The sequence below is a fragment of the Danio rerio genome, chromosome 19 (genome assembly GCF_052040795.2).
Source record: "Danio rerio strain M-AB ecotype USA chromosome 19, GRCz13ab, whole genome shotgun sequence".
Taxonomy (NCBI): domain Eukaryota; kingdom Metazoa; phylum Chordata; class Actinopteri; order Cypriniformes; family Danionidae; genus Danio; species Danio rerio.
In genome coordinates, this window is record NC_141039.2 from 46,089,411 (window position 1) to 46,115,451 (window position 26,041).

At 36.1% G+C, this 26,041-nt stretch overlaps 3 protein-coding genes across 6 annotated transcripts in view; 2 read left to right on the forward strand and 1 right to left on the reverse strand.

Annotated features, from left to right (window-relative positions):
* The window catches only part of wasf2 (WASP family member 2), a gene marked incomplete in the record, with an annotated part of 185,745 nt that overhangs the window by 80,147 nt on the left and 79,557 nt on the right, over positions 1-26,041 (forward strand).
* Positions 36-8,037, forward strand: si:ch211-199g17.9. 4 transcript variants are annotated; one of them, XM_087293856.2, is made up of 11 exons: positions 36-441; positions 558-587; positions 686-733; positions 1,358-1,417; positions 1,499-1,573; positions 1,662-1,709; positions 1,850-1,904; positions 2,172-2,261; positions 4,290-4,353; positions 4,621-4,687; positions 7,165-7,499. In XM_087293856.2, the coding sequence occupies exons 2-11, from the start codon at positions 572-574 to the stop codon at positions 7,260-7,262; spliced, it is 621 nt and encodes a 206-aa protein (XP_087149982.2). In that variant the 5' UTR covers positions 36-441; positions 558-571; the 3' UTR covers positions 7,263-7,499.
* The window catches only part of sack1hb (scaffolding CK1 anchoring protein Hb), a 27,697-nt gene continuing 9,095 nt past the window's right edge, over positions 7,440-26,041 (reverse strand). The window contains 5 exon segments of the mRNA NM_001365994.1: positions 7,440-8,654; positions 10,553-13,304; positions 13,997-14,121; positions 14,207-14,371; positions 18,535-19,004. Of these exon segments, the coding sequence (NP_001352923.1) occupies positions 8,634-8,654; positions 10,553-13,304; positions 13,997-14,121; positions 14,207-14,371; positions 18,535-18,984 (3,513 nt within the window). The 5' untranslated portion in view covers positions 18,985-19,004 and the 3' untranslated portion in view covers positions 7,440-8,633.

Below are 26,041 nucleotides of genomic sequence, written 5' to 3' on the forward strand. Positions count from 1 at the left end.
AAACATTATTGCACATTTTAACCTAGTTGATTAGAGTATTTAAAAAAATTGGTTATTTTAATTGTTAACACAGACAAGTAGTCTGATTCAAAACGTATCAATTTAGTTTCATTAAAACTAGTAGTAAAGCGAATTAAGAAAATTATTTGGTAATCCAATCATTTTATATTAAGTCAATTCAAGTCCTCATACAGTTCCTTGATTGACCAATTGATGGCGCCAAATGACCAATTTAAAACCAAACGGCAGTTAAAGCGATTTGAAGCGTATTAGTAGTATTATAGAGCAAAAAAAAAAAACGCCTTGTAAGTCAGTATTGATACATTTTAAAGTTGTTGAAAAAATAATTCTGCACATTATACCTAATAATATATAGCCACAGTTTAACAAGAATGCATAACGTTTAGCAAACACTCCGTGTGAAGTGAACGTCGTTTAAAAGTACGCGAGGACGAGCAACTGACATCTGAACGTCCACATCCTCATCACTATATTCATTTATTTACCTTTCATAATTATACTGTAATTACCAAGATATTTTTATCCTATTTAAGCAGTACCTGGAGCCGTAATGAGTAAGTTACTTGGTAGGTTGTTTTGCTTTCTTCTTTGTTTTTGTGTATAGATGTTGACTAGTGAGCTAAGCAGGTTAAGTTTGATTTTCGAGTGTGATTGTTTTGTACAGAGTCATCATTCAGCATCGAAGACATTATTAAGACATCAAAAAGCCCAGGTATGACATGACTCATTGACTTATAATCAATTACATTCCGATTCAAATTACATTAGTAAGTTAACAATGTCCCCACTGTACTTAACCAAAGAGTTTCGGTACTGTTTGTGCTTTTTTTTTGTTTATATGTGGACAGGGCTTAGGGCCTAGCCCATATGTTCAACGAAAAAAAAGGAAATTTTACTTACCATTTACTCACCCTCAAGTGGTTATAAACCTTTATGTTTAATTTCTTCTGTTAAATACACAAGAAGATATTTTGAAGAAAGCTATAAACCATTGATTGCCATAGTCAGGAAAAACAAATTCTACGGAGGTCAATGGTTATATTGAATATATATATATATATATATATATATATATATATATATATATATATATATATATATATATATATTTTTTTTTTTTTTTTTTTTTTTTTTTTTAGCTTTTTTACAAAAATGTGTTCTTTTGTGATCTATAGTACAAAAGATAGGATGTCAAACTGGTTTGGAATAAGTAAAGGGTGTGTAAATAATACAATTATTATTATATTGGGTGAACTTACCCTTCAATCAATGTCCACTCAATGTGACTGGAAGATATTGTATTGTGTTTACTTTATAACATTTAATTTTTCTATAGACAGCCGAGCCGAACTGAAACCAGAGGAGCTTATAACCCAGCTCAGAAAGCTACAGCAAGGTCAGTTGTCATCTATAAACTGTAAATCAGACAATCAATCTCAGTATAAATCAAAAATTAACCCCACTTTATTGATTTCAGTCAAGAAAATCCTTGAAGAAGAAGTGACGGAAGTAATGCTCCTCAAATGTGCTAGGAAGCAGGAGGAGGATGCCTGTATGTGTATAATGAACATGAATGAGTTTGGATTGTACTGTCCTATTCATTCAAATGAGGATTATGACGATTGTATTTTATATTACAGTAGCTGCAGAAGCGTTAAAGTTGGAAGGAACGTTGAATGCGAAGGAAGGTACTGTAGTGTAAAACAAAAACTGAGGCATTTGCTTTTATATAACCCTGTATAGCAATCTTAAAACGTAACCCCACACATTAAATTTCCTATTAATTACATTTAAGATTTGTTATAAGACACATTTTCCTGCCCTACAGAGTTAAATAGATCTCTGCAGCTCAAATGTGAGGACCTCCAGCTTGAGGCACAAAGGTAAGCATATGTCAGTATCATAATAACACTCACGGTTATTTAATCTGAATCACATGTGAACCACAATGAGACACATTGAGCTTTGGTCTCGGGTCAAATAGTTTACTACAGGGTGTGTATTGACTCAATAACTTACACAAATCATATTAAAAGTAGGACAATGAAGAGGGAGCAGCCTTTTGTTGTCATTTTGCTAAAAAATGTTTCGCGAAACGCACCGAGAGTCGTGATTGTATTTGATTTCAAATCTAATTTGTAACTTTGCAGGCAGCTGGAGCAGAATCATCAGAAAGAGGAACTGGTCAAGCAGTACAGCTTTCAGATCCAGGAGACAAAATTAAAGCACAGAAAGATTCGGTATGATGACTCACTGTTTTAAATAGCAGACTCCTAGTATTACATAGACGCTAGATATGAGATGATGTCACAGAATTGTTGTAGGCGTATTAGCATTAATAAACTGCTAAGCATATTTACACTACCTGACAAAAGTCATGTCGCCTATTCAAGTTTTAGGAACAACAAATAATATCTTGACTTCTTATTGATCATTTGGTATAAGAAGTGGCTTACATGAAAGGCAAAAGCCTCTAGATTATGCTTATTTCACCGAAATAAAATATGATCATGCCTTGATTTTTAATTATTTAATTAGGACAGTAAGCTTTGGCTTTTCTTAGATAAAAGTCTTGTCACTTAACAGAAATAATGTCCAGTATAGAATATAAAGTCATGCTGCAGTGGAAACAATGAATATTGTGTCTGACTCCATCATGAGCTTGGAGGACTGCATCCATACATCTCTGCAATGACTCAAATCACTGATTAATAAAGTCATCTGGAATGGCAAAGAAAGCGTTCTTGCAGGACTCCCAGAGCTCATCAAGATTCTTTGGCTTCATCTTCAAGGCTTTCTTCTTCATCTTACCCCAGACATGCTCAATAATGTTCATGTCTGGTGCCTGGGCTGGCCAATCCTGGAGCTCCTTGACCTTCTTTGCTTGCAGGAGCTTTGATGTGGATGCTGAAGTATGAGAAGGAGCGCTATCCTGCTGAAAAATTTGCCCTCTCCTGTGGTTTGTTATGTAATGGGCAGCACAAATGTCTTGATACCTCAGGCTGTTGATGTTGCCATCCACTCTGCAGATCTCTTGCACGCCCCCATACTGAATGTAACCCCAAGCCATGATTTTTCCTTCACCACACTTGACTGATACCTGTGAGAATCTTGGCTCCATGCAGGTTCCAGTAGGTCTTCTGCAGTATTTGTGGTGAGTAGGATGCAGTTCGACAGATGATTCATTTGGAAAATCTACCTCCTGCCAGTTTCCCATATATACTAGATGTCAAGTTATTATTACTTACAACTTAGATCGACGACAAGACTTTTGTCAGGTAGTGTATATGTAATCATCAGGGGCCGGATGCACCAGCAGTGTGTAAGTTAAATCGTAGCTTAGTTGTGACTTAAAGGGACACTAAGTTAATGTTTTTTTTTTTTTTTTTTTTTCCCACCACTGAACTTTAACGCTACGTTCCAAATAATATTTACGGCAGCATCCCCCCTTGTATAATGGTAAAGGTAAAAAAGAGATGACAGAGAGATTAGTTTACATCGAGGAGCTCAGGATAATACTGAAAAATGGTTTTCCTCCCAAATCTCGCATTTTTTGGTTTATGAAAGAAGAGTTTAATTTTCTATCAAAGAGTGCTTTTTGTTAATTGTATCCATCAGTTAAAACGAGAATTTCTTTGACTTAAGTTTTTCTCCCTGCTCTTTTCTCATTCATGTGTAGGATATAAAAAAAATCAAGTTTAATGTTTTAATAACCTCATGTGTATTTCATATGAATTCACTGCTCGCGATGCAGGTACGTGTGTCGTCTGTTATAGTGACTGACTGTAAAGCAATTTACTATAAAAATCTAATTTTGTTATTTAATTTTCATCGGACAGTTATAAATGGACGCATTAGTTGCCGATTTTTAAAGCAATTGAATAATTTAAATGTTTTTTATTGGATATGGTCATTCAATGTGACTACGTATGACATTACGGAGAGCTTACGACCTACTAACTACAGTTTGCCTTAAAAAAAACATGGTGCAACCGAAGTAAGAAATTTAGTTACAAACCAGCTAGTAGTTACTAAGCCCCAAGTATTAAGTTTACGTTCCAGTTTAAGAAAGAACTTAGGAACAGCTGGTGCAACCCTACCCAGGATATTTATTTTAATATCCATTCAGAAACAATAGTTTCTGTTAGTATTACTGATTGTACTAGATTGTACTGATTGTACTAGAATAACGAATCATTGTAAAATAAAAGATGACTTTTTATTTCTAAGAAATACTGCTTTTGAAATTCACACTCATTTGATTTTAGGATGAAGTTTGAGAATCAGCTTCAGCAGTTGACGGAGCAGCATAAAAACTTGTCTGCTGTCTTTGTAAGTGGCATGTGAGAATAGATATTACATTAAAAGCAACCATTTTAATGAATTAAATATTATTAGTTCTCCTGTGAATATTTTCATGTTTTTTTTCTTCTGAAGGAAGTCTTATTTATGTTAGTTTGGCTATAATAAAACGGTTTCCAATTATTTTTATAGTCAATATTATTTTTTTCCAGATTGGCTACTCTGCACTTGGTTAAACTGCACTTGGAAAACATTTAAAAAAGAAATTAAATCATCTTTTATTTATTTATTTTACAGGCTCCGCAAAGACTTCCAGCAGAAATACAGTCTGCAGAATACAGCACTGAGCAGCTGCTGAAGGCTGGTGTGTTTTATTGTCATTTCTTTTTCCATTGCATACGTGTTAAGGCCCTCTTCAGTAAGACCAGTGTGTGTATAACAAAGTGCTGTGTGTTTTAGTGTAACATTTCCTGGTTTCTAATTTCATTCAGAAATAGCCAAATTAGTCCAAAATATTTCCAATATGACTCATTTGGCCGTTTAACAACGCAGTGAATGAGTTCAGAATATATATTTGTACACACAGATAATAAGAGTGTGCTATTCTGAATTTAGCCATTTTTAGAAACATCCAAAGGCTAGATGACTAAACACAAAGCTAGGGTTGCACAGGAAAGTAACCTCATACTCGAAAGTCCGCAAGACCTAAAACTGAGCTCTCAGCATCGAGAGTCCTTAATCATGAGATCAACACCATCTCAGGGTTTCTGCAGGTTTTATAAAGGTGAAGTAAGATGTTTAAAGACTATTTTAGAGTAGGTGATTCAAATTTAAAGGTTCAGTGAAATGAAAATAAAGTTTTTTAAATGTTACTTACTTATCAGTAATTTAGTTTTAGGATATACATAAGCTAGTAAGCACCAATACAGTGACCACATTCACATGTAATGCTTGTAGTATGTCACTCCTGATTAAATGGATGAGCGGTTTTATTCATACTTCAGTTTCTCATCAAATCTTGACCAATCAAATGCTCTCTAGTATCTAACATGCCCCTCCCCTTTCAAGATACTTCACATTTGCTTTTCATTTGATGCTCTTGAGCTCAACCACTCTCACTGGCAGAGCTGAGGTAAAACAAAACACTATTGCCTTTTTTTTTAAAGGGGAGGAGCTACAATATGCCCCACCTCCTCTTTATGTTTCAGTTGAGATGGTCAAATGTTAAATAAAAAATTTACATTTTAAAGCATTCCAAAGACCTTTAACGAATATCTTGAAATGAACACAATGTGTCAATATGTTCCCTGAATGTATAGACAGAACACAAGTTAATTATCATATTTTTGGAGAAATTTATCAAAATGAAGCAAGTTCAGAATTAAAACATTAACAAATATCTGGCTCAGAAAAAGTCATTTAATACCCCATTTATAGATTTTTTTTTTAAAGTAGATTATTTAAATTGCCTAAGGGAGAGTAAATTAATAGCAAGTTTTCAATTTTGGATGAACTATCCAGGTTGTTGTAGAATTTGTAAAATAGCAAGTTGAGACATTTTAAAGGAACCTTTTATGCAACAATCGCTTTTATAAGGGGTTTAATCACAGTTGTGTGGCAACAGTGTGCGAATATAGCCAGCCTCGAATGGTAAAAGGTTGCACATTTGCACTATAGACACGTTCTTAACCCCTCCATGTCTCTTGGAAACATTGTGCATTTCAAATTGTGTTTGATACAGGTGAGTGGGCTTGACAAACCACCTGTAGAAACACTGTTCTCTCTTATGCACTTGACACTTAATTTAAACTCCATCTTACAAGGTCTCAATAAGGAAAACGATGTTTACTATAAGTGTATCACAATCATCTTGCACTGCTTGCTTCAACCTTAAATAACTCCTGCACAAGATTAAACCTTAAATACCTCTTTTGTACAATATTCACCTTTAATACCTCTCTTGCACAATATCTTACACAACATTGTACAGTCTCATGTAAAAGTACTTGTATAGCCTGTCTTATGTGTATAGTATATGTTAGTTATGCATAGCTTTTTAAAATAGCTCTTATGTCTGGTGTTGTGTTTGTGTTTATTATTAATTTATGTAGCACCGCTGTCCTGCAAGAAACGACATTTCGTTCCTCTGTAAATCCACTCATGTAGTGGAATGACAATAAAACTTGACTTAACTTGGTAAAAATGAATTAATAGAATTTTTTATAATCACACTTGAGACACTTTTATTGACATTTTCCCTTTGTACGTGTCATCATAGGGGGGAACGCCCTGCACATTAATGATGATCTCTCCCTCATTAGCATAAACAACCCTGAGTGAGAAGTAGCCATCCGCCATTAGTCACCTTGATACACACATATTTTTTAGCTCTGCCCTCTTTTAAAAAGAGCACAATCTAATTTAAATTTAAAGCGACCGTCACTAAAACAGCACAGTTTAGATCAGGGTTCCTGCATAATCTAGTTCCACACCCAATTAAACACACCTGAGCCAGCTAATCAAGCTCTTTCTAGGTATACTAAAACTTCCAGGCAAGTGTGTTGAAGGAACTTGGAGATAAACTAAGCAGGACAGCGGCCCTCCAGGACCGAGTTTTGGCACCCCTGATTTAGATCAAACCTAAAAAGTTTATAAAACATTAATTGTGCGACATTTTGAGATGAAACTTCACATACACACACTCTAGGGACATCAGAGACTTATTTTACATGTTGTAAAAAGATAACAGGTTTCCCTTAAGATATTTTAAACCCACAGAAACCCTGTTGTCCTCAGAGTAATCGGATATTTTACTGTGTGTTTGTGTGTCTGTCCCAACAGAGCAACAGAAGCTGGAGCAGTTGACCAAGCTGCTGGACGAGTTAAACCACACCCAGAATGCAGAGGTGCACATGGATATCTCAGAAAAAGCACCATGAACATCTCACACAAACTGAAGATGAGTTCCTAATACATGACAGAAAAATAATTTAATTATACAGCAAATGTTTTGAGAAGTGGTTTTGCAGTCTGTTCTTATATTTTAACATGTTAGAAGCAACACTATCGTTTTATGTCAACAAATACAACATTAAATTATATCCATACCTAGAATATAAAAGTTTTGAAAACATTTATTCAGAATTTATGACACAATAAAAAAGGTTTGTAAACAAGTCTAAATCCCCCCAGATTTGTATTTATACATGAACGTACAGTATCAGTGACTCTGTCAAAGTTTAATCCATCATACTTCTCAATCAGATATACAACTTCCGGTTTCCATAAATCAGTCCTATGACACATCCAGCAGGGCGTTCTGGGAGTTCTTTGGTTTTCAGTAATATCTGTCTTAATTACATTTTGCATTGATAAAATACAGGCCAAAGCCCAGTCCTGAGAGCTTTTATTGTTAACCTAATATTTTACAGTTACTCTTGACAATGTACACGTGTAGTTTGAAACCATTAAACGGCGAGTTCTGATTGCCAGTATAATAATAAAATTAATTCAGCTCCACTCCACTCTCTCAGCATTCAATCCACTTTCTTGATAGCACACTGTTAATAGAGGAAAAATGAATGAACAGGCCTTTCATTTTCATGCATCCCTTACATACTTTCCGGTCATTTCTCAGTTGAGCTTTTTATTTTCAAGTAAAAGCGTTGTCTACCAACCATCTCTGGTTGTGCTTTATGCCTGTGATCCGTTGGCACAGAGTCATCACCAAAGCATAATTTCAGCATGACGTGTCCTGGGGCGTTTGTGTGGTGTACTTTAGAGAGGGTGTGTTTTGGTGCCTTCAGAGTAGCATATCTCAGCTTCTGCCCAAACACGTTAATTTCCTTTAGCAGGGCTGGAAATGGCGTACATATACATCATGAAGACATCATAGAAGTAAAAAAAAATGTCCAAGCTGAGAAAAGCCTCCTGAAGTCCGAACCCTCCTTTGGCCTGATTTGTACTTTGCAGAGATGCTGTGTTATTACTGTTATGAGGTATGCCCCTAATGCCTTATAAGGGCACAGTGAATCATCTGTGGGCTCAGATTGGCACAGAGCAAGGAATATTCCTCCTGCTGCAACAAGACTCCTCATATTTGAGGTTGTGCTATTTTGTTTTATGAGATCCATGGACCATTAAATTACTAGTCGTTTATAGTAGGCGCTTTTATTCTGAAGCGACTTACTTGCTTCTCTGTGTCTGTTCACAGCAGTATTTGGGGTGTTTTGGTACAATTGTTTAAGTACGGTTTCAGGTTCTCTTTACAGTTCTCTGTGAGGAACATTGGCCCCTTCCTCCATGTTTTGTTATCCCAGGTTATTCCCCATCTGTTGAAGTAGAGTGACAGATATGTAAGTGAAACAACCAACAAAAATACCTCGGCCATCAACCCACAAATAGTAAAGGAGATTGTGTGATAGTCTATTTCATTTATTTATATGGTAAATTAAAACATAAATAGATTGGATGCTACAAACAAACTGATACTTGCATAGTAGTTTTCAAACAGCAAATGAATAAAAGTCTCATACAGCATTAAACTAATCAATTTTTCAATCTTATTATTATATTTAAATTTAAAGACATACCCAAAAAGGCCAATAAATATATACATGTCACATTAAAAGGATAATTTGTTCATAATAATATCTGCTACATCAAATATTTTACCTAAAGGAACAATCCAATTTTAAAAAGTAGGCTCATTTTATAACCCCCCTAAACAGTTTAAACAGTTAAGTATTACAATTTTTCAATCCATTCAGATGATCTCTGGGTCTGAATAAAGCATTTTTAGCTAAGCTTAGCATAGATAATTGAATCGGATTAGACCATTAGCATCTCAAAAATGACCAACTAGTGCCTGTAACAGATGTAAGCAGTCACCGGCTGATTACCTTCACATGTCTGGTCCTGTTAAAAATTATCAAACTATTGGCCTAATATTTTTACAATTCTTTCTCAAGCTCCTGATGCAATTATCACTCCTGACCTTCTGACTACCCTTTTGTTTATCTTGCAACCCCAACTACATTAACATCAACAGGCTGCGTCATTGTCTTTACCACCTTGCTCGCCAGGCGTGCAATTCTCCTCAAAAGGAAACATGTGTCCCCTCCATCAATAGAAGACTGGATTAAAGAGGTTCTACGTAGCATCTATCTTGAGAAACTGAGACATTGTTTTAAAGGATCACTGAGCTCCTTTAACAAAACATAGAATCCCATACTGTCTGTTACTGAGAACCTTTCATTTCAGGACCTGCTGACTAGAATTTCAAAAGGGAGAAAGTAACTTTTAGTATTTACTTTTTGATTTTTTCTTTTATATTTACCTATATATTTATTATATCTTTAATTAATTCATTCATTCATTCATTTTTTTCAATTGGTTTATTATTTATTTATTTGTGTCTTGATTCATTTTTGCATACTTATTGAAGGCCCCAGGAAATAGGGAGGGGTGGGAGATGGGAGGGATGGTGCTTAGAAGGGGGTAGAAAAGTTTAGGTTTGATTTAAGAGTTCTACAGTTTTTTTGTTTTTGTTGTTGCTATATATTTGATGTCATCTCTTTCCTGATGGGACTTCTATTTTTCATATACATCTATAAGTTTTATATTATCTGGAGAAAAAATTATAAAAATAAAAATGACCAAATAGTTTAGATAATTTTCTTATATAAAGCTCAACTCTTCTGTAAGTACATTGTGTAGACCAACGGGAAATGTTTATGCAGCAGGCACCATTACATATATTATGCAGTGACTATTCATAAATATTTTTAGTCAGTGTGTAATATTATTGCGTCTGCTGCAGCCATGGTACGGCAGCAAAGTTCACTAATTATTACGCCAGAATGAGAGTATAGTTCCTAGCCATATCAGCCTAGAAAATAGCAAATTTTCATTTTTCGTTGTAATTTTAGAGGAGATGCTAATGGTCTAATCTAATTTAGTGATATATGCTAAGCTAAGCTAAAAGTGCTTCACTAGATCCAGAGATAGGCTGAATGAATTAAAAAAAATAGTAAAACTGTTTAACTCTACAGGAGTTGTAAAATTAGCTTATTTTCCCAAAAACAATGTGGAGTATTCCTTAAAACTGTTTACAGTTCACTACAAATATTGCACAAGGATCTCATTTGATTGATCTAATCAGAAATTGGTTTGCCTGCTCTACACTTCCCCGCTCCCAGCAACACTCTTCTCGGCTGCGATAGAGTACCTCGAAACGACTGTAGACTTTCTTTTCTTTGCGCATGCTCTCTATTCTCTTCAGCAGATTGTCCCTCTCCTGTGGGTTGACTGGAGCTCGGCTGAACCGGTTCCGGCTTTGGAAGGGTGAATTGGCAACATCATCTTTACCCCCGTCGCCTTTCCCAGATTCTTCATTCTGCTGTCTAGTCTTCTGGCTATTTGCTGAGATTTGCTCTAGGATCACCTTGGTATCATCCCTGAGGTTGCTGCTGAATATTATATTGGAGGTAGAGGACTGATAGCGTGAAGTAGTCGGTTTAGCACTGGGCTTGTTCTCTACTGTGGTTGAAGATGAAATGGATTCAGAGGGTTTGCCTTTGTCTGAGGTCTCCTCTTGCACCTCTGGGACTGTTTTCATTGATTTGTCCTCTTGGGAGTTGGACACTCCTGAGTGCTTCTTATCTCCCTTTGGCCCAAGGATACCCTTCAATCTCTGCGTTTGTTTCTTGAGGAAGTCCAGGGCCTTTGTATCCTTGCTTTCAGAGTTTCCAAGGGAGCTCAAGCTTTCTCTGGACTCCGTGCGGGACATTCCTGATGTGCTGAAGCTGCGAGACTTTTTGAGCTCACTCTTTTCAGCATCTGTTGCATCTGTGAGAATCTCCTCACCACATGATATCCGCCGACTAGAAGATTGAGAGCTTTTGAAGGGTTTTAAGAACTTGGGTGAAGGGAATGGCTTGAGTGATTTAGTTGGTTCCTTAACAGGCTCTTTCTTTGGTGCATCAGCTATGCTCTCCGTTAGAGTTTTGTTGGTGGTGTAGGGTCTGTCCACAGAGACTTCTGATGGTTTTGGTTTTGTTTCAATCACCGGGCGATGTGGTACAGGATCTGTTTGCAAAACTGTTGGTTCTTGTGCCCTTACAGTGGACTGCTCTGATGTTACAAGCACATCTGGAACTTTGGTTGCTGTATCCAAGGTTTCTGGCTTTTTAATGGCTGCTTCTTGACTTTTTGTACCCAAATCTAACTCTAATTTGGAGGTCTTCCTCTTTTCTTGCTGATCTTTGAAGTACTGAAGTCGGCTTGCTGGATCATTCATGTTTAGCGAAGAAGTTATTTGCTGAGACGCTGAAGGCACTGTTGGCTGTGTAACTTTGTTTTCCTCAGGTTTAGGGTTGTCTGGTTTCTCCTTCTCTTTGATGGGCTCTTCTTTGGTGTCTTGGATCGTAGTCAGATCTCCGGTTGAAGCGTGTTTAACATCTTTTTCATCTGCTTTTTTATGTTTATTCCAATCGAACGGCTCTCTTGACAGAGATCTCCTCTTCTCAAGAATCTCTGCCACAATTGATGAGTATCGAATGGGCTCACTCTCTTCTTTCTCCTCTTGTAACTCTCCACCGGACTTGGCTTGCGATGAGTTGTGTTGTTCCAGCTTCGAAGAGCTGAAGATTAAAGAAGACCTTAATCTTGAGCTCCTCTGAAGCATGGGGTTAATTCGAGTTCGGAAAGACTCATGCTTGGTAATGCTGATTTCCCTTGGTTCTGCCAACTCTTTCTCATTGTCTGTTGAAGATGCTAGTGATGAAGCTGAAATTGCTGGCTTTAATGTGTCAGCACTTGTGGGACCCAAATCAGAGGTATTATCCTTTACTTGATTTCTATCTTGTATGATGGGTTTACCAAAACGTGGCCGCAAATCAAGGTTTGGCTTAGTTGGGATATTTGGACGTTCTCTAATGTTTGAATGAATACCTGGTCCTTCAGAGCCATAAAGTCTGCTGTCAGGTTGTTGATGTGAGTCTTCAAAAGCATCTGAGCCCATGGGCTGATGCAGGCCTTCCTCTCCTCCATCTTCATAAGTGCTGAGATAAGAGTTGATCCTCCAGCTCCGCAACCCCTGCTTCACGCTGGGGTCCAGCGACTGCCGTACCTGATCTCCAGTGGAGAACAACTGCTTTTGGTCTGGAGGATGGGGCTGAGTCGGCGAACTCTGACATGCGTATGCATGGCCCGCAGCAGGCCTCTTGTGGCCTTGTGGATCATAGCGACCTCCTATGTTATACTGTTTTTCTGAATCACTTTTGAGGTCATCCGAGGATAAAACATTTATATTTCCTGGTGCCTCAAGTTCAGGGGGATATCCAGAATCTGAGTGTTGATCTGCCAAGCCATAGTTAAATCGGTCGTAGTGTCCACGGTCATCATGTCCCATGCCTTCACTCTGATAATAATGTTGTTCTCGCTGGTAATGCGATTCAGTCTCTTCCAAGTTGTTCATTACACGCTGTTTCATGTACTGCCGGGAGGAGGCGTAGGTCTCGCGGGTGCCTTCTGCATAGCTATGCCTTTTAAAAGCATTCATTTCCAGCTGCCGGGAGGCTAACATTGAGCGCCCTTGATCCAAGAATGACTGTTGCATCCTGAACTGCTGTGTTGCATATTTTGTGACCTGCATGGGACCTGCACTTGGTTCAATTGTATGGCGGAAAGGGTCATCCCTCCGAAAAGGCAGTATGGAGTCAAGGCGATCTCCATATTGGTAACCACCGAGTTCAGGTTGACGAAGATATCCTCTGGGATTCCTTAGCGACTGAGTTCTTTTTAAGCCAAACTGGTTGCCGAGGTAACTATCTTGTGGCATGGGCACAAGGGCATTTTCAACAACAAGAGGCTGAGATTGAGCAAACAAAATACGAAACTCTTCATCAAAAGTGGCAACAAGCTCTCCAAGGAATAAATGGGCGATACAGCGGTGGATCTTCTCAAAAGACCACATAAAGCTGGGGAAAGAGAAAAAGAAAAATGTACAATGTCAGATTACATTAAAAGCGCATGCTTTAGAGTTAATTACGTCCGCTACTGGTCAATAGTTTGGGGTCATTTATTTTTGTTTCATTTTTTTTTTTAATTATCAAGGTAACATTTATTAAATGTAAAGAGTTTTTTAAAATACTTATTTATTACTTATTGCAGGGGTTTAAAGCATACCTAGTAAGACCTTGATTAGCTTGTTCAGGTGTGTTTGATTAGGGTTGGAGCTAAAATCTGCAGGACACCGGCCCTCCAGGAACAAGTTTGGTGATCCCTGACTTATTGTATGTAGTTTCAAATTAAATTATTACTCTAGTCATCATTGCTTATATTACTATTAGCATTAATAATAATAACAATATTCATTAATATTAGAGTGATTTCTGAAGAATCATGTGACTCTGAAGATTGCAGTAATGGAGCTGAAAATTCATCATTAAAATCACTGGAATAAATTGTTAAATTTAATAATAAAACATTTTTGAGCAGTTTTTTTTATAGTGCAATAACATTTTACAACTTTACAATTTGTACTGTATTTTTGAATAAATAAATGCAGCCTTGGTGAGCAGGAGAAGCTTATTTTAAAATATTTAAAAATCATACTGACCCCAAACTTTTGACCGGTAGTGTATCTGCATTAAAATGTCACTGAGCTTACCTATAGTTTCCACTGATCACTGCTCTGCAGTCTGTCAGCAGAAAACGGTCCATCACTTGACCTTTAAATGATTTCCCAGTGCGGCAGAAATAAGTAACGCCTGACACTGTCCTTACCCGCATCATCTGTAACCAAAACAATCTCCATTTAGCCTGAGTTTTGTTAAAATTCAAATGAAAACATAGGTTAGATGAGCTCAGCTAAACTTACATGGATCATTTCCAGGTTAACTTTACAGCTTGCCACCATGTTAACAAAATAATGCGCGTTTTGTTCATCCAGCAGAATATAGACAGGCACATGACGTGCTGCAGCTTCCAGAAGATCAGAAAATATATCGACATCTGTGAAAATATCCATCACTACTGCGATGACCTGTTAGAAGGAGGAAACAGAATTGAAAATTGCAATAAAGGAGCTGTACATCAAGATTAGACTATTGAAAAAAGTTACTTTTAATTCAATTTACTTTTATTTTTATTTCAATACAATTAAGGCCATGTCCACACTAAGGGTGCTTTCACACCTGTGAATCGATTCAGTTGTTCCGAAACAGAGATTACAATTGTTACATTGTTGCTCTTTGCTCTTGGAGCGGTTTGCTTTCACACTGCAAAGTTTCTAATCGGACCAAAAGAGCTAAAACACATCACGTGCGAGTAAACTCTCCTCACATTGGTCAGAGTGTCAGGGTTTATTTTGCAGCGTCCCGCTCAGCTGTCAGGAGAGGTGGTGGTTTGGTGGTGATTGACAGCGTGCGCGCGCGATGTGTCTGAGGAGAGATGCGGTGGGGAGGGGTGAGAAGGGTGCGTAGCCGATTTGAGGACCGGGAGGGAGACGCGAGATTACCGAGAGATCATCACTCATTTGAGGGCATCCGGAGACTCGCGAAACTTTCCGCCATGCTCATATTTCTCTCTTCATATAGCCGTAAGCCTATTACATATCCATAAAACACTATGATATAACCGCGCTCGGATCGGATCGCTTTCTCACTGTAATTGAACCGCTCCAGTGTTCGTTTCAATCGAGCCGAGACCACCTCATTCAAGCGACCTCGGAGCGATTACTTTGGCACGGAACAGAGCGCGATTGCCCTGTTCACATATGCCAAACGAACCGCGCTAACTGGGCAATCGAGACACGTTCCGAAACAAAAGTGTAGGTGTGAAAGCACCCTAATACTCTTTTGTTTAACACGCATGTTTTTCTCTTCATTTTGGCCTTACTGCAAGGTTGAAAAGAGATGGAAATACCTAGTGGATATACCTCAGGTAAAAGCAGCTTAAGCGTTTTCAGCCAATTTAGGCCGCGCTTACACTGTCAGGTCTTGATGCCAAATTCCGATTTGCTGCCTATATCTGATTACACGTTCTTTTAATTGTGACCCATATCTGATTCATGTGTTTACACTTGGCATACAATTTACGATGTCGCACATACAGAAATGCGGGGAAATTGTCATGCTTTTAGCTCTGCGAAATATGTGAAGTTCACCCAGCTTTAAAATGATTTTGAGGAGGAGGATGAGGCAAAGGGCTGTCATCGCAGCTTGCATCTATGGTTTATATATGGTGTCCTCCACCATTCAGAGTTATTTGTGGGTCCGAGAGAGTGGGAGCAAATTGTGGCGGGCTTTAATGAGGAGCAGTGGGTCTGACATTTTAGGACCGGGCACACACACGCTCTTCCTTTTATGTCATTAAACTGTGGAAAAGTACCACATTGTCACAAGTTGAATGACGTACAAAACGGAATGCCTTAATAAATCCGATCTGCCTGTTACATGATAATCACATTGTCACATATCCGATTTATATCTGATTTATTTCCACATATGAAGGAGGCCCTGAAAACGATATCTGAGGCTCTGTTTACACTGTGAGGACTTGATGGCTAATTTCGATTTGTTGCTTGTCCGTTTACACATTCTTTTAATTGTGTCCTATATCTGATTCATGTGTTTATATATAGGGTTTGAAGTTATCTTAATAAATTGCTGTTGCAACGCGAAGCCTTCTGGATTTCCACTTTAGACACATTGTCTCCAAAAGGTTTAAATGAGGAGCTTGACATTCGTCCTTTTCTTTAATAATTTTTAAAATAAGTCTTTAATATTTAATTAGTTTCCCAGAGATGGGTTGGGGCTGAAGGGGCGTCTCTGCGAAATATGCAGTTTGCCCATCTTTAAAATGATTTTGAGGCGGAGGAGAAGGGAAAGGGACATCATCGCCGCTTGCGTCAATGGCTTATATATGGTGACCTCCACCGTTCAGAGAAATTTGTGGGTACGAGAGAGATCTCTGGTCAAATGGGAGCAAATTGTGGTGGGCTTTAATGAGGAGCAGTGGGTCTGAAATTTTAGGAATGGCACACACGCTCTTCCTTCAACGTCATTAAACTGTGGAGAAGTACCACATTGTCACAAGTTTAATAAATCTGATCTGCCTGTTTACAGGATAGTCGCATTGTGACATATCTAATTTATATCTGATTTATTTACACATTTGAAGGAGGCCTGAAACCAATATCTGAATGCAATCGTTTTTACATGATCATAGAACAGATCTGATCTGTGTCACATATGAGCAACAAATCAGAATTGGATCACATTTAACTGGCAGTGTGAACGGGGCCTTAGTGTGGATGATGGAAAGAACTGAAAACCATAGTGTGGACATGGAGCATTTTTAGATGAAAACATAATTTTCAAATTTATCCGGATAAGTTTAGACCTGGCCTCAAATACATACCAAGACTGTTAGAGAGAGAAAAGTTTAAGAATCATGGCTTTTTCTTAAAGAACCAACTAGTGATCCAATAAAATGACATTCATAAATCATAAAAATTCTGTGCCACAATTGCAGGTAAAAAAAAAAAAGGCAGCAAATATTTAAAAGCCAAAAAAAGGCAAAATGTTTGAGAGTTAAAATTCCTATAATTTCCCTACTCACATGTGAGAATCAATTAAAGGCATGAGCAAAATAATGATTACCAACAGATTAATATTAAAAGCAGTGCCGTTTTCATTTTAAGCATATGTATTACCAGAGATGGGAATTAACGATATTACTCCACTATTAATTTTTTTGGTTTTAAAGTTTTACTTTTACTCCTTACAATTTTACACTAATATCTGTACTTTTTGCTCCTTACATTGTTCAACCACAGTTGTTACTTTTGTTTTCATGTGTTCTATGAAATTGATCTATATTATTTCTTGTCATTGCTCAATTTGAGCACCTTTTTGATGCAGCATGCAGCTCTTTCAACCAAGGCTATCACACACCGTACGTAGGCTAGTTTATGAAGATCACCATGACACAGGTAAGGATGACTTCGCAGTTGAAACAGAGGAAGTTTAACATGATTCATGCTGCCCTGTTTACATGGTAATAGGACATATTTTGCTTGATCTGATCACAGGTAAAAAAGGGACACATTCCAGTACAAAAATATGCTGTTTAAATGCCTCTTGTCCACTTCTGATCATATTGCATGGGTTCTCTCTGGTTCATAATTAATGTTTTTTCGTTAAATAAAATAACCACAATACCCTAGAAAAAGCCCTCTGAAATAACTTTGAAGAGAATAAAGAAAATTTTGCCTAATGCAAAAAAAAAAAGAAAAAAATACTTTACAGTCAAAGTTAAGTATTTATTTTAGCAAAAAAAAAAAATCAATATATAGTTAAAGTCAGAATTATTAGCTCCCCTGAATCCCCCAGTTTCTGTTTAACCGAGAGCGGATTTTTTCTACACATTTCTAAACATATTAGTTTTATTAACTCATTTGTAACAAATTATTTCTTTTATCTTTGTCATGATGACAGTAAATAATATTTTACTAGATTTTAGAACTTGCCTAATTACTCTAACCTGCCTAGTTAACCTAATTAACCTAGTTAAGCCTTTAAATGTCACTTTAAGCTGTATAGAAGTGTCTTGAAAATATCTAGTCTAATATTATTTACTGTCATTATTAAAAAACATAAAAGAAATCAGTTATGAGAAATGAGATATTAAAACTATTATGTTTAGAAATGTGTTGAAAGAAATCTTCTCACCGTTAAACAGAAATTGGGGGGAAAAAATAAACAGGGGGCGCTAATAATTCAGGTGGGCAAATAATTCTGACTTCAATTGTACGTTTTGCGCAGCAGATGCCCTTCCACCAACAACCCAGAAACACCCATATACAGACATTTCTTTGAACATAGGTCAGTCGGATAGTTACCTACCTAGTAAAACTAAAACATGTAGTAGTAATGGGTACTTTTTACTTAACTTTGTAACATTTTTTTAGGCTGTACTTTTTACTTGTGTACAAAAGTCTAATCAGTATTTCAACTTCTACCAGAGTCATTTTAAACATAAGTTTCTGTACTTCAACTTGAGTAAAGCATGTGTCTTGTCATCTCTGTTTATTACTAAGGAAAATAATAATTGCATGCACCATTAAGAAACGTGTATGCCATTGTATTTACAAATTCCACTTAATTTCAGGCAGACATTATTAATACATTTGAATGCACTCACCTGATGTGCGTTTTTGATGAGGCGGCGGGCCTGCTCCTTAATGCTGGGCCGTTCGGGTTCAGCAGGGTTTACCAGCATTGTGACCTCTGTGGGTCCCACAAAACTATGCTGCTGCATTGGCCAACCGAGATCTAATCCTGGGGCATCTAAGTCCGAATGTAGAGGCCAGTAGGTGTCAGAAGACTCATCCTGATCGATTTCTCCATATGGCAGTTCTGGTACATTTCCAGCACTCTGTGGCGTCTGCACAGTACTTTTAATATTCTCAATCTCTGACCTCGATAAAAAGTCCACCACGTTAGCATTTTGTAAAAAGTTGTAATAACCCTCGATGTCGTCCTCCACCAGGGCATCAATAGCCATGCGGTACTCCTCCCGGTAATGGGGACGCAAATAATTGGGATCCAGGGGGTTGTCTCCCAATGATGAACTCTGGGAGCGACGGGCCATGGTGGAGCAGGGAAAACAACCTAAAAAACAAAAATAATATATGAGTGTATAGTCTATTTAAAAAAAAATACACAAATACACTTATAATCTTTTCACAGATTTATACTTTAAGTTGTTATGCAACTTAATATGCAAATGAAACCATGTTAAGCATGCAGAATTTGTATTTCTTGAATCCTGCTGTATGCAAATTATCAAAACATACAACCTCTGGAGTATTATTTTACATTCATTGATAAAAACATGTCAAATGTGGAGTATTCTTTTATATTGAATAATGTAGCTGGATATTATGAGGTTGATTTATTTGAACATTTACGTGTAAATGATAAAAACACAAATTCCAGATTGTTATTTTACATTCATTTATGCAACCTGCTAATACAAGGGTGATTTATTTGAACATTTATATGCAAATGATAAAAAACATACAAATTGTAGACTATTGTTTCTGTTCAGGAATGTAATTTGGTATTGTAACGCAGTATTTTTTTTTTACATTTACATGCAAATCATAAAAACATACAGATACCAGAGTATTATATTATGTTCATGAATGGAACCTGATATTAAAAATCTGAATTCTTTTAACATTTACCTGCAAATTATAACAACATACGAATTTCAGGGTATTATTTTATATTTTAGGCAGGTGTTTTTAACACTTATGCTACCGATCAAAATTTTGGTGTCAGTTTTTTTTTCTTTTCTTTTTTTAAGTAAATCATTTTGTTCATCAAGGCGCCTTTTATTAAATGTAAAAAAATTGTTACATTTGTAAATATTTATAAAAATGTTAAATAACTGCTTTCTTATTGTATGTAGTTTCAAATGAAATTATTACTCCCGTCATTATTGCTTTTATTACCATTAATAATAATAATAATATAAAAAATATTAATAATAACAATAATAATAATATTAATAGAGTGGTTTCTGAAGGATCATGTGACTGAAGGTTGCAGTAATGAAGCTGAAAATTCATCACTAAAATCACTGGAATAAATGATTAAATTAAATTATAAACTACTTTTGAGCAGTTATTTAATAGTGCAATAACATTTCACAATTTTACAATTTGTACTGTGTTTTGATTAAATAAATGCAGCCTTTAAAAATCGTACTGACCCCAAACTTTGCACATGCAGATAATAAAATCATACAAATTCCAGTATCATTTTATCTTTGTTAATATAAACTGGTATTAAAATGCTGATTTTTAAAAAAACATTTTTTGTATTTTTTTAATTCAGCACACTATCTTCAAGACTTCATAGTTTTTAAGAATTATGGAAAAGAAAAATTGTGCAGCTTGTTTAAGCTAGTTATTAAAAGAACACAATTATTTTGTGTGGTTCTTTTGGGGGGAACTAAATAGTTTTTTGTTTAATCCAGTTAAATTTGTAAAAACTATTAAGTTAACGTAATCGATTTGTCTTGGGAAAACATGCAGGAATTGTGTGGAACTCAGTATTTTTACAGTGCAATTAAAAAAGACTCAAACTTTAAAATGAAAGTAGGAAAATTATCACTTTTTAAATTTTTTATCTCCGATTCAATTTAGCTAAAAGTGACCCCGCCAGAACAAGAAATCAGCTGAATGAATAAAAAAACTTTAAAAGTCTTAATTTAAAAAACAAAATTTTAAGCCTTAAAAAGTCTGAAATTGACTGAAATATTAGCCCCTTTTACACAGTGATAGCGGTAAATATCTGGAAATTTTTTAACTGGTAAATTTTAAAAAAGCGCTGTTCACACAGGCAAGAACGTTACGGAATTTTTGCAGAAAAGAGCATTCACACATCCATTCCAAAATACCAGTAAATTCGGTCATCAGTAACCAGAAATGACCTCTAAACGGCCACGCTTGTATTCGTCAACATTTGACTACATTACAAACTCTGTGGATGGAGAAGTATTGTGAACAATGATGAAAATATAGAGGAACACTTTCGCATGTCGAGATGTACATAATGCGTGTATGTGTGCTGGCGCTCACCGGCTGCTTCAAGTGCACACGTCTGGAATTCATAAACTATTTTCATAAACAGCGCAGATGTGTTTGAATGTTCTGATTGGCTGGATTAGACGTCTCGCATCAGCGAGTTCTAAGCGTAAAAACGCTCTTTCTGGCTATTTTTCTTCTTTCTTTCACACAGAGCAGAATTCCAGCAAATTACCGATAATGTTACAACTTCTCTTTCTGGAAAATTACTGGAACGAATTTGCCTGTATTTTCAAAAAGGGCCTGTTCACACATACAGACCTTTCCGGAAAATTTCAGGTAAAAGGGTCTGTATTTTTGAAAGGGGCTATTGTGTTGTAGGTCTCAAATAATTTTTAACAGGTTCTAATTTTTCTATGTACATCTGGCTAACATCCGTCTAATCACTAACATTCACATTCACAAAAGATTATTTATTGACTCTATTCACCAACATGGTTTAATCATCTTCTTACAATAACATTTGTTTTTAATGTTTTTTTTATGTTTTAACTGGGCCATTGGAAAAAATCCTCAGTGTTTAGCCTTTTTTTAAGTTTGAACTTCATTCATAAGGGTCTGAAGGTCTTAAAAAGTCGGAAATTTGACTTGATGAAACCTGCAGAAACCCTGTAAAATGATTCAAGTTAACTGTTTAACTATAGGAGACTTGTAAAATGAGCTTTTTCTTTTTTTTTTTTTTTTAAAAAGGTTGCTTTAATACAATCCAGCATTTATTCAGAGTTTAAATGACAACAGAAAACTACTTAACCAATAGTTTGATGTTTTATTTTTATTTAAACACTTGCATTTATTACTTTCTATATAGTAAAGCAATCACATTTGTTCAATGCAGACACCAAAACTGCACAACTCATCTTTGCCCTACGAATCTCTGGTTCATATGGGAGTTTACATTATGTAATAGACATGTTATAAATCGGTCACAACATGTCTCGGTTAATTTATGACCTGCTCAAAGTCTGATTGTTAACTCGGCGAGTCTTTCACAAGAGCATCAGCCAAACACTCCCTTCTTTGATTCAGTCACATGCTGCTTCAGTTTTTCCCTTTCTGCTGATGTCTTTCGCTTCCCCTCTTGCCCACAATGAGTCACTCGCCAACAGGCTGACACCGTTTCCATGGTGAAGCCCAAAACACAAACACATGTACGCAAGTGCCCACAACCTTCAAAATCTGGCTTAGTGTTCATTATCTGGAAGGTCCCACGACAGACAGGAATTCTCTATGTACACAATGAGACAAGCAGAGTTTTTCTGCTGGTCAATCTACACATTTACACTGAAAAAAGTGAAGCTACTGTGTCTTTCGTTCAAAGTACATATTTGTATTTGGATTAAGTGGAAAATTATGGTTTCTGTTTTTTATCTGTTTTATTAAATTTGCCTTAAAGCAAAGTATGAAGCCCCTAGGAAAAATTGAAAGCATTGGTTTTTCCTTAAAGTAATGTTTTTAATTTAAGCCAGCAGTTTTTTGGTCTGCTACTGAGTTTTTATCTATTTTATGTGCGTTTGATAGCCATCTTCCATGATATTTGTAGTCATTTCAGGAGTTTACACTTAGCTCATGATTTATACATAGCTTGTTTGGCATGCTGTTCCGGGAAAGAGCCCTGAGCTCAAGGGATCTTCGGGCCCAGGGCTCCCCCTTTTCTCAGGGCGAAGGGAAATTGAGCTCAGGTTGATCTCAAACTCCCCCGCTGCTGAGGCCAAGGTGAACTTTTTGAGAGTAAGACATTAGAAAAAAGATTTAGGCTTATTTTATCCATAATATAGAGCACATTTGGATGGTGGGAGGAAACCGGGGAACCCGGGGGAAACCCAAGTGGACACGGGGAGAACATGCAAACTCTGCACAGAAATACCAGATGGCCCAGCATGCCATTGGTATTCTTGCTGAGAGGCAACAGTGCTAGTCACTGGGCCACACTGCCGCCCTTTCTGGATAAAGGTGGAAGAAGGGGAGGAGGGGGGTTTCTTCCAGATGAAGATAGCTGTAGAAAGGATATGAGGATATATATATATATATATATATATATATATATATATATATATATATATATATATATATATATATATAGTGACTCGGGATCCTTTGATTGGAGGATCATGATTAGCTAATGCGGGCCAGCTGGGTCAATCATGAGCATGTGCTCCTCTCGAAATTGGTTTAATGTTAAACTTCACAAAGCATCGGCTGATCATTTACCTCAGATCTTAAAAATAAAATTATTAGCAATAGCATAGCCTAATGTTACATGTTTAGTTTAGTACGTTACCTTGATTTTATAGTTAAAAAATTTTTTTTCCGAAACAAATATTAAAGTGGAAACCAATTAATTAATGGTTTATAAAAACATTATTTTACATTTGAGTGCATGTTAATTTTAATCATTGGACAGAAATAATATTTCGATAAATATTAAATTACATTTTTGTCTGTTTCAACCAAGTCAAAATTGTAGTAACAAATTATGGTGATTTATTTATTTAAATTTTTTTGTCAGGTTGGTCCAAAGCAAAATCATACTTTGTTGTAAGGGTAAAAAAGATCTGAAGTAAAAATCCACATTGTACCAAAGCGAATTGTCTATATCAGTGATGCACAAACTAGGGTCTGCGGGCAAAAGTTGGCCCTTTGTATCCTTTGATTTAGCCGTCCAGAGGGAGAATGATTGGGAAAGGTTAGGGAATGCCTTTAACAGAGATTCTCATTTCTATTTTAATGTAACCTTTTGTTGTTGTTGTTGTTTTTTTTTGAGCTACAAAAAAAAAGCAAACTGAAATTAAATGTTTCAATTAAATGTTGTAAATAAATAAGATTTTTTTAAATATATATATATTGTTACTTAACAAATAGGGCAGGTTCCCCAAGTGGGGGTCACGACCCCCTGGGGGATCACGGGACAATGACAGGGGGTTGCTTGGTGATAGCCATGGAACGATAACCGTTTTTAAGGTGTACCACGGTTTGGAAAAGTCAAGGTTTTAAAACCACCAAAATTATCTGTAATACCGTTCCTAAGGTATGAGTAAGATTTTTTATTTACATTTTTTTTTAGGACAACAGTATCTCCAGCAGAAAAAAATATCCAAAGATGCTGTTTTAAATTGTAAAGAAATCTAGTGAAGAAACTAAGGAAGAGAGCAGAAGTCAATAATTCATTTGAATTATTTAGCCTGACATGTTCACTGCTCCAAAATATTATAATATCATATTATTAAAAGGTTTTGTTTTTCACCCAGATATTTAAAAAGAATATATTTTAGAGCAGTGATCACAATACCGTGAAACCGTGATACTTTTATCCAAGGTTATCATACCGTCAGAATCTTATACCGACCCATGCCTACTTGGTGATATCCAAAAGTCAAACTAATTTTCATTCATTCATTCATTCATTTTCTTTTTGGCTTAGTCCCTTTATTAATGTGGGGTCGCCACAGCGAAATGAACCACCATCTTATCCAGCATACACACTCATTCACACACATACACTAAAGACAATTTAGCTTACCCAATTCCCCTATTGCGCATGTGTTTGGGCTGTGGGGGAAACCGGAGCACCTGAAGGAAACCCACGCCAACACGGGGAGAACATGCAAAGAGTTTATGATGTCATTTACACTCAAATGCTGGGTTGTATTAACTATATTACATTACATTTTTATAAATTACATTTTTCAGTCCAACTATTGGGTTTGTCCATTTTTGACCCAGTGTTGGGTTAAATCAACCCAGCATTTATTTAAGAGTGTAGCGTATCTGATATAACTGCATAAAAATTAAACACTTGAAACACACACTTATTCTGAACTGTTATTATTAAAATATATCAGCATACGTGATCATATTATTTTTGTTTTAAAAATTCTTAGTGGTGAAACTTAGCGGATTAAAGGATATTATCAAAGCATAAAAAATGTGTGAATTAAAAAGTAACTGATATTTTGGAGCTTCATGGTGATCTTTTAATGTCATTAATTGATTCTAAAGATTCATTATTTTTGTTATATACATTATCGCATCATTGATTAACATTGTAGCTGGTGCCCTCTGTAGCGCATTGTAAAAATATGTATGTACAATGCACATACAGTAAAAAAATAAACGAAACTATATTTAAAGCTGCACTATTTATTTTCTCTTTGATGCTTGAATACTCCTTTGACCCTCATAAAACTGCGAACAGTAATGTTATCTGATAGATACAAAACAAAAGGAAGATTTGCATCTACTCATGACTCGCCTTGATTATTATCGCAACTCATGTTTTTTGCTTACTAATGTAAAAGCTGAGCTGTCAGCGTGTTGTTTCAGGAGAGTTGACACCCAGACCAGTAAATCACGTTAGAGTGGATTCAACCCAGTTCACCAGACAATGCTTTTCATTTAAACAGGGTGTCCGCTGGGCCTTAAAAAGTCTTAAACTCACTGAAATATTGTCTTGTAGGTCTTAAATCATTTTAAACAGGTCTTAATTTGCTTTTTTAAAGTGAAGCTGCTTAATTAGGCCGACATTCATCCAATCACCAACAATACATCTCAATAAAACCATATTTTTTATATATTTTTTGCAAAGAGACACAATTCACAACGACTGTTAGACTTTTTTTTACAGCAAACTCCCCAAATTAAATTCCCTAATTAAAAAAGGAACCCTAAAACAATTACACGATTTCTCATGATAATACCAAGCCATTAGAAAAAAACTTAACCCTGCATAAGTCTAAAATTTAATTCTTAACAGTCTTAAAAGGGTCTTAAATAAAGTCTTAAATTTGACTTGAAACCTGCAGGAACCATGTATAAAAATGTACTTTTCAAATATTACAGACATCAAACTAGAGAATAGGACAGAGAAAAATATCTATCACCACTGCATTAATGCAATCTAAGAAAGAAATTAAATAAAGAAATTCACAATCGTATCAAACAATATGCCTTACATATTTGTTATACTTAAAATTACCTCGCATAAGATGGTTGAATGAGTGGCTTTATGTCATTCAAATGAAACAACTACATCTTGAAACCTCTTTGGAGTCTGGC

Excerpts from the sequence above, each read along its gene's own strand:
- si:ch211-199g17.9 (XM_087293856.2), top strand. Across the intron at positions 1,418-1,498 it reads GCTCAGAAAGCTACAGCAAG|TCAAGAAAATCCTTGAAGAA; the intron begins GTCAGTTGTCAT and ends TATTGATTTCAG. Across the intron at positions 1,710-1,849 it reads AACGTTGAATGCGAAGGAAG|AGTTAAATAGATCTCTGCAG; the intron begins GTACTGTAGTGT and ends CCTGCCCTACAG.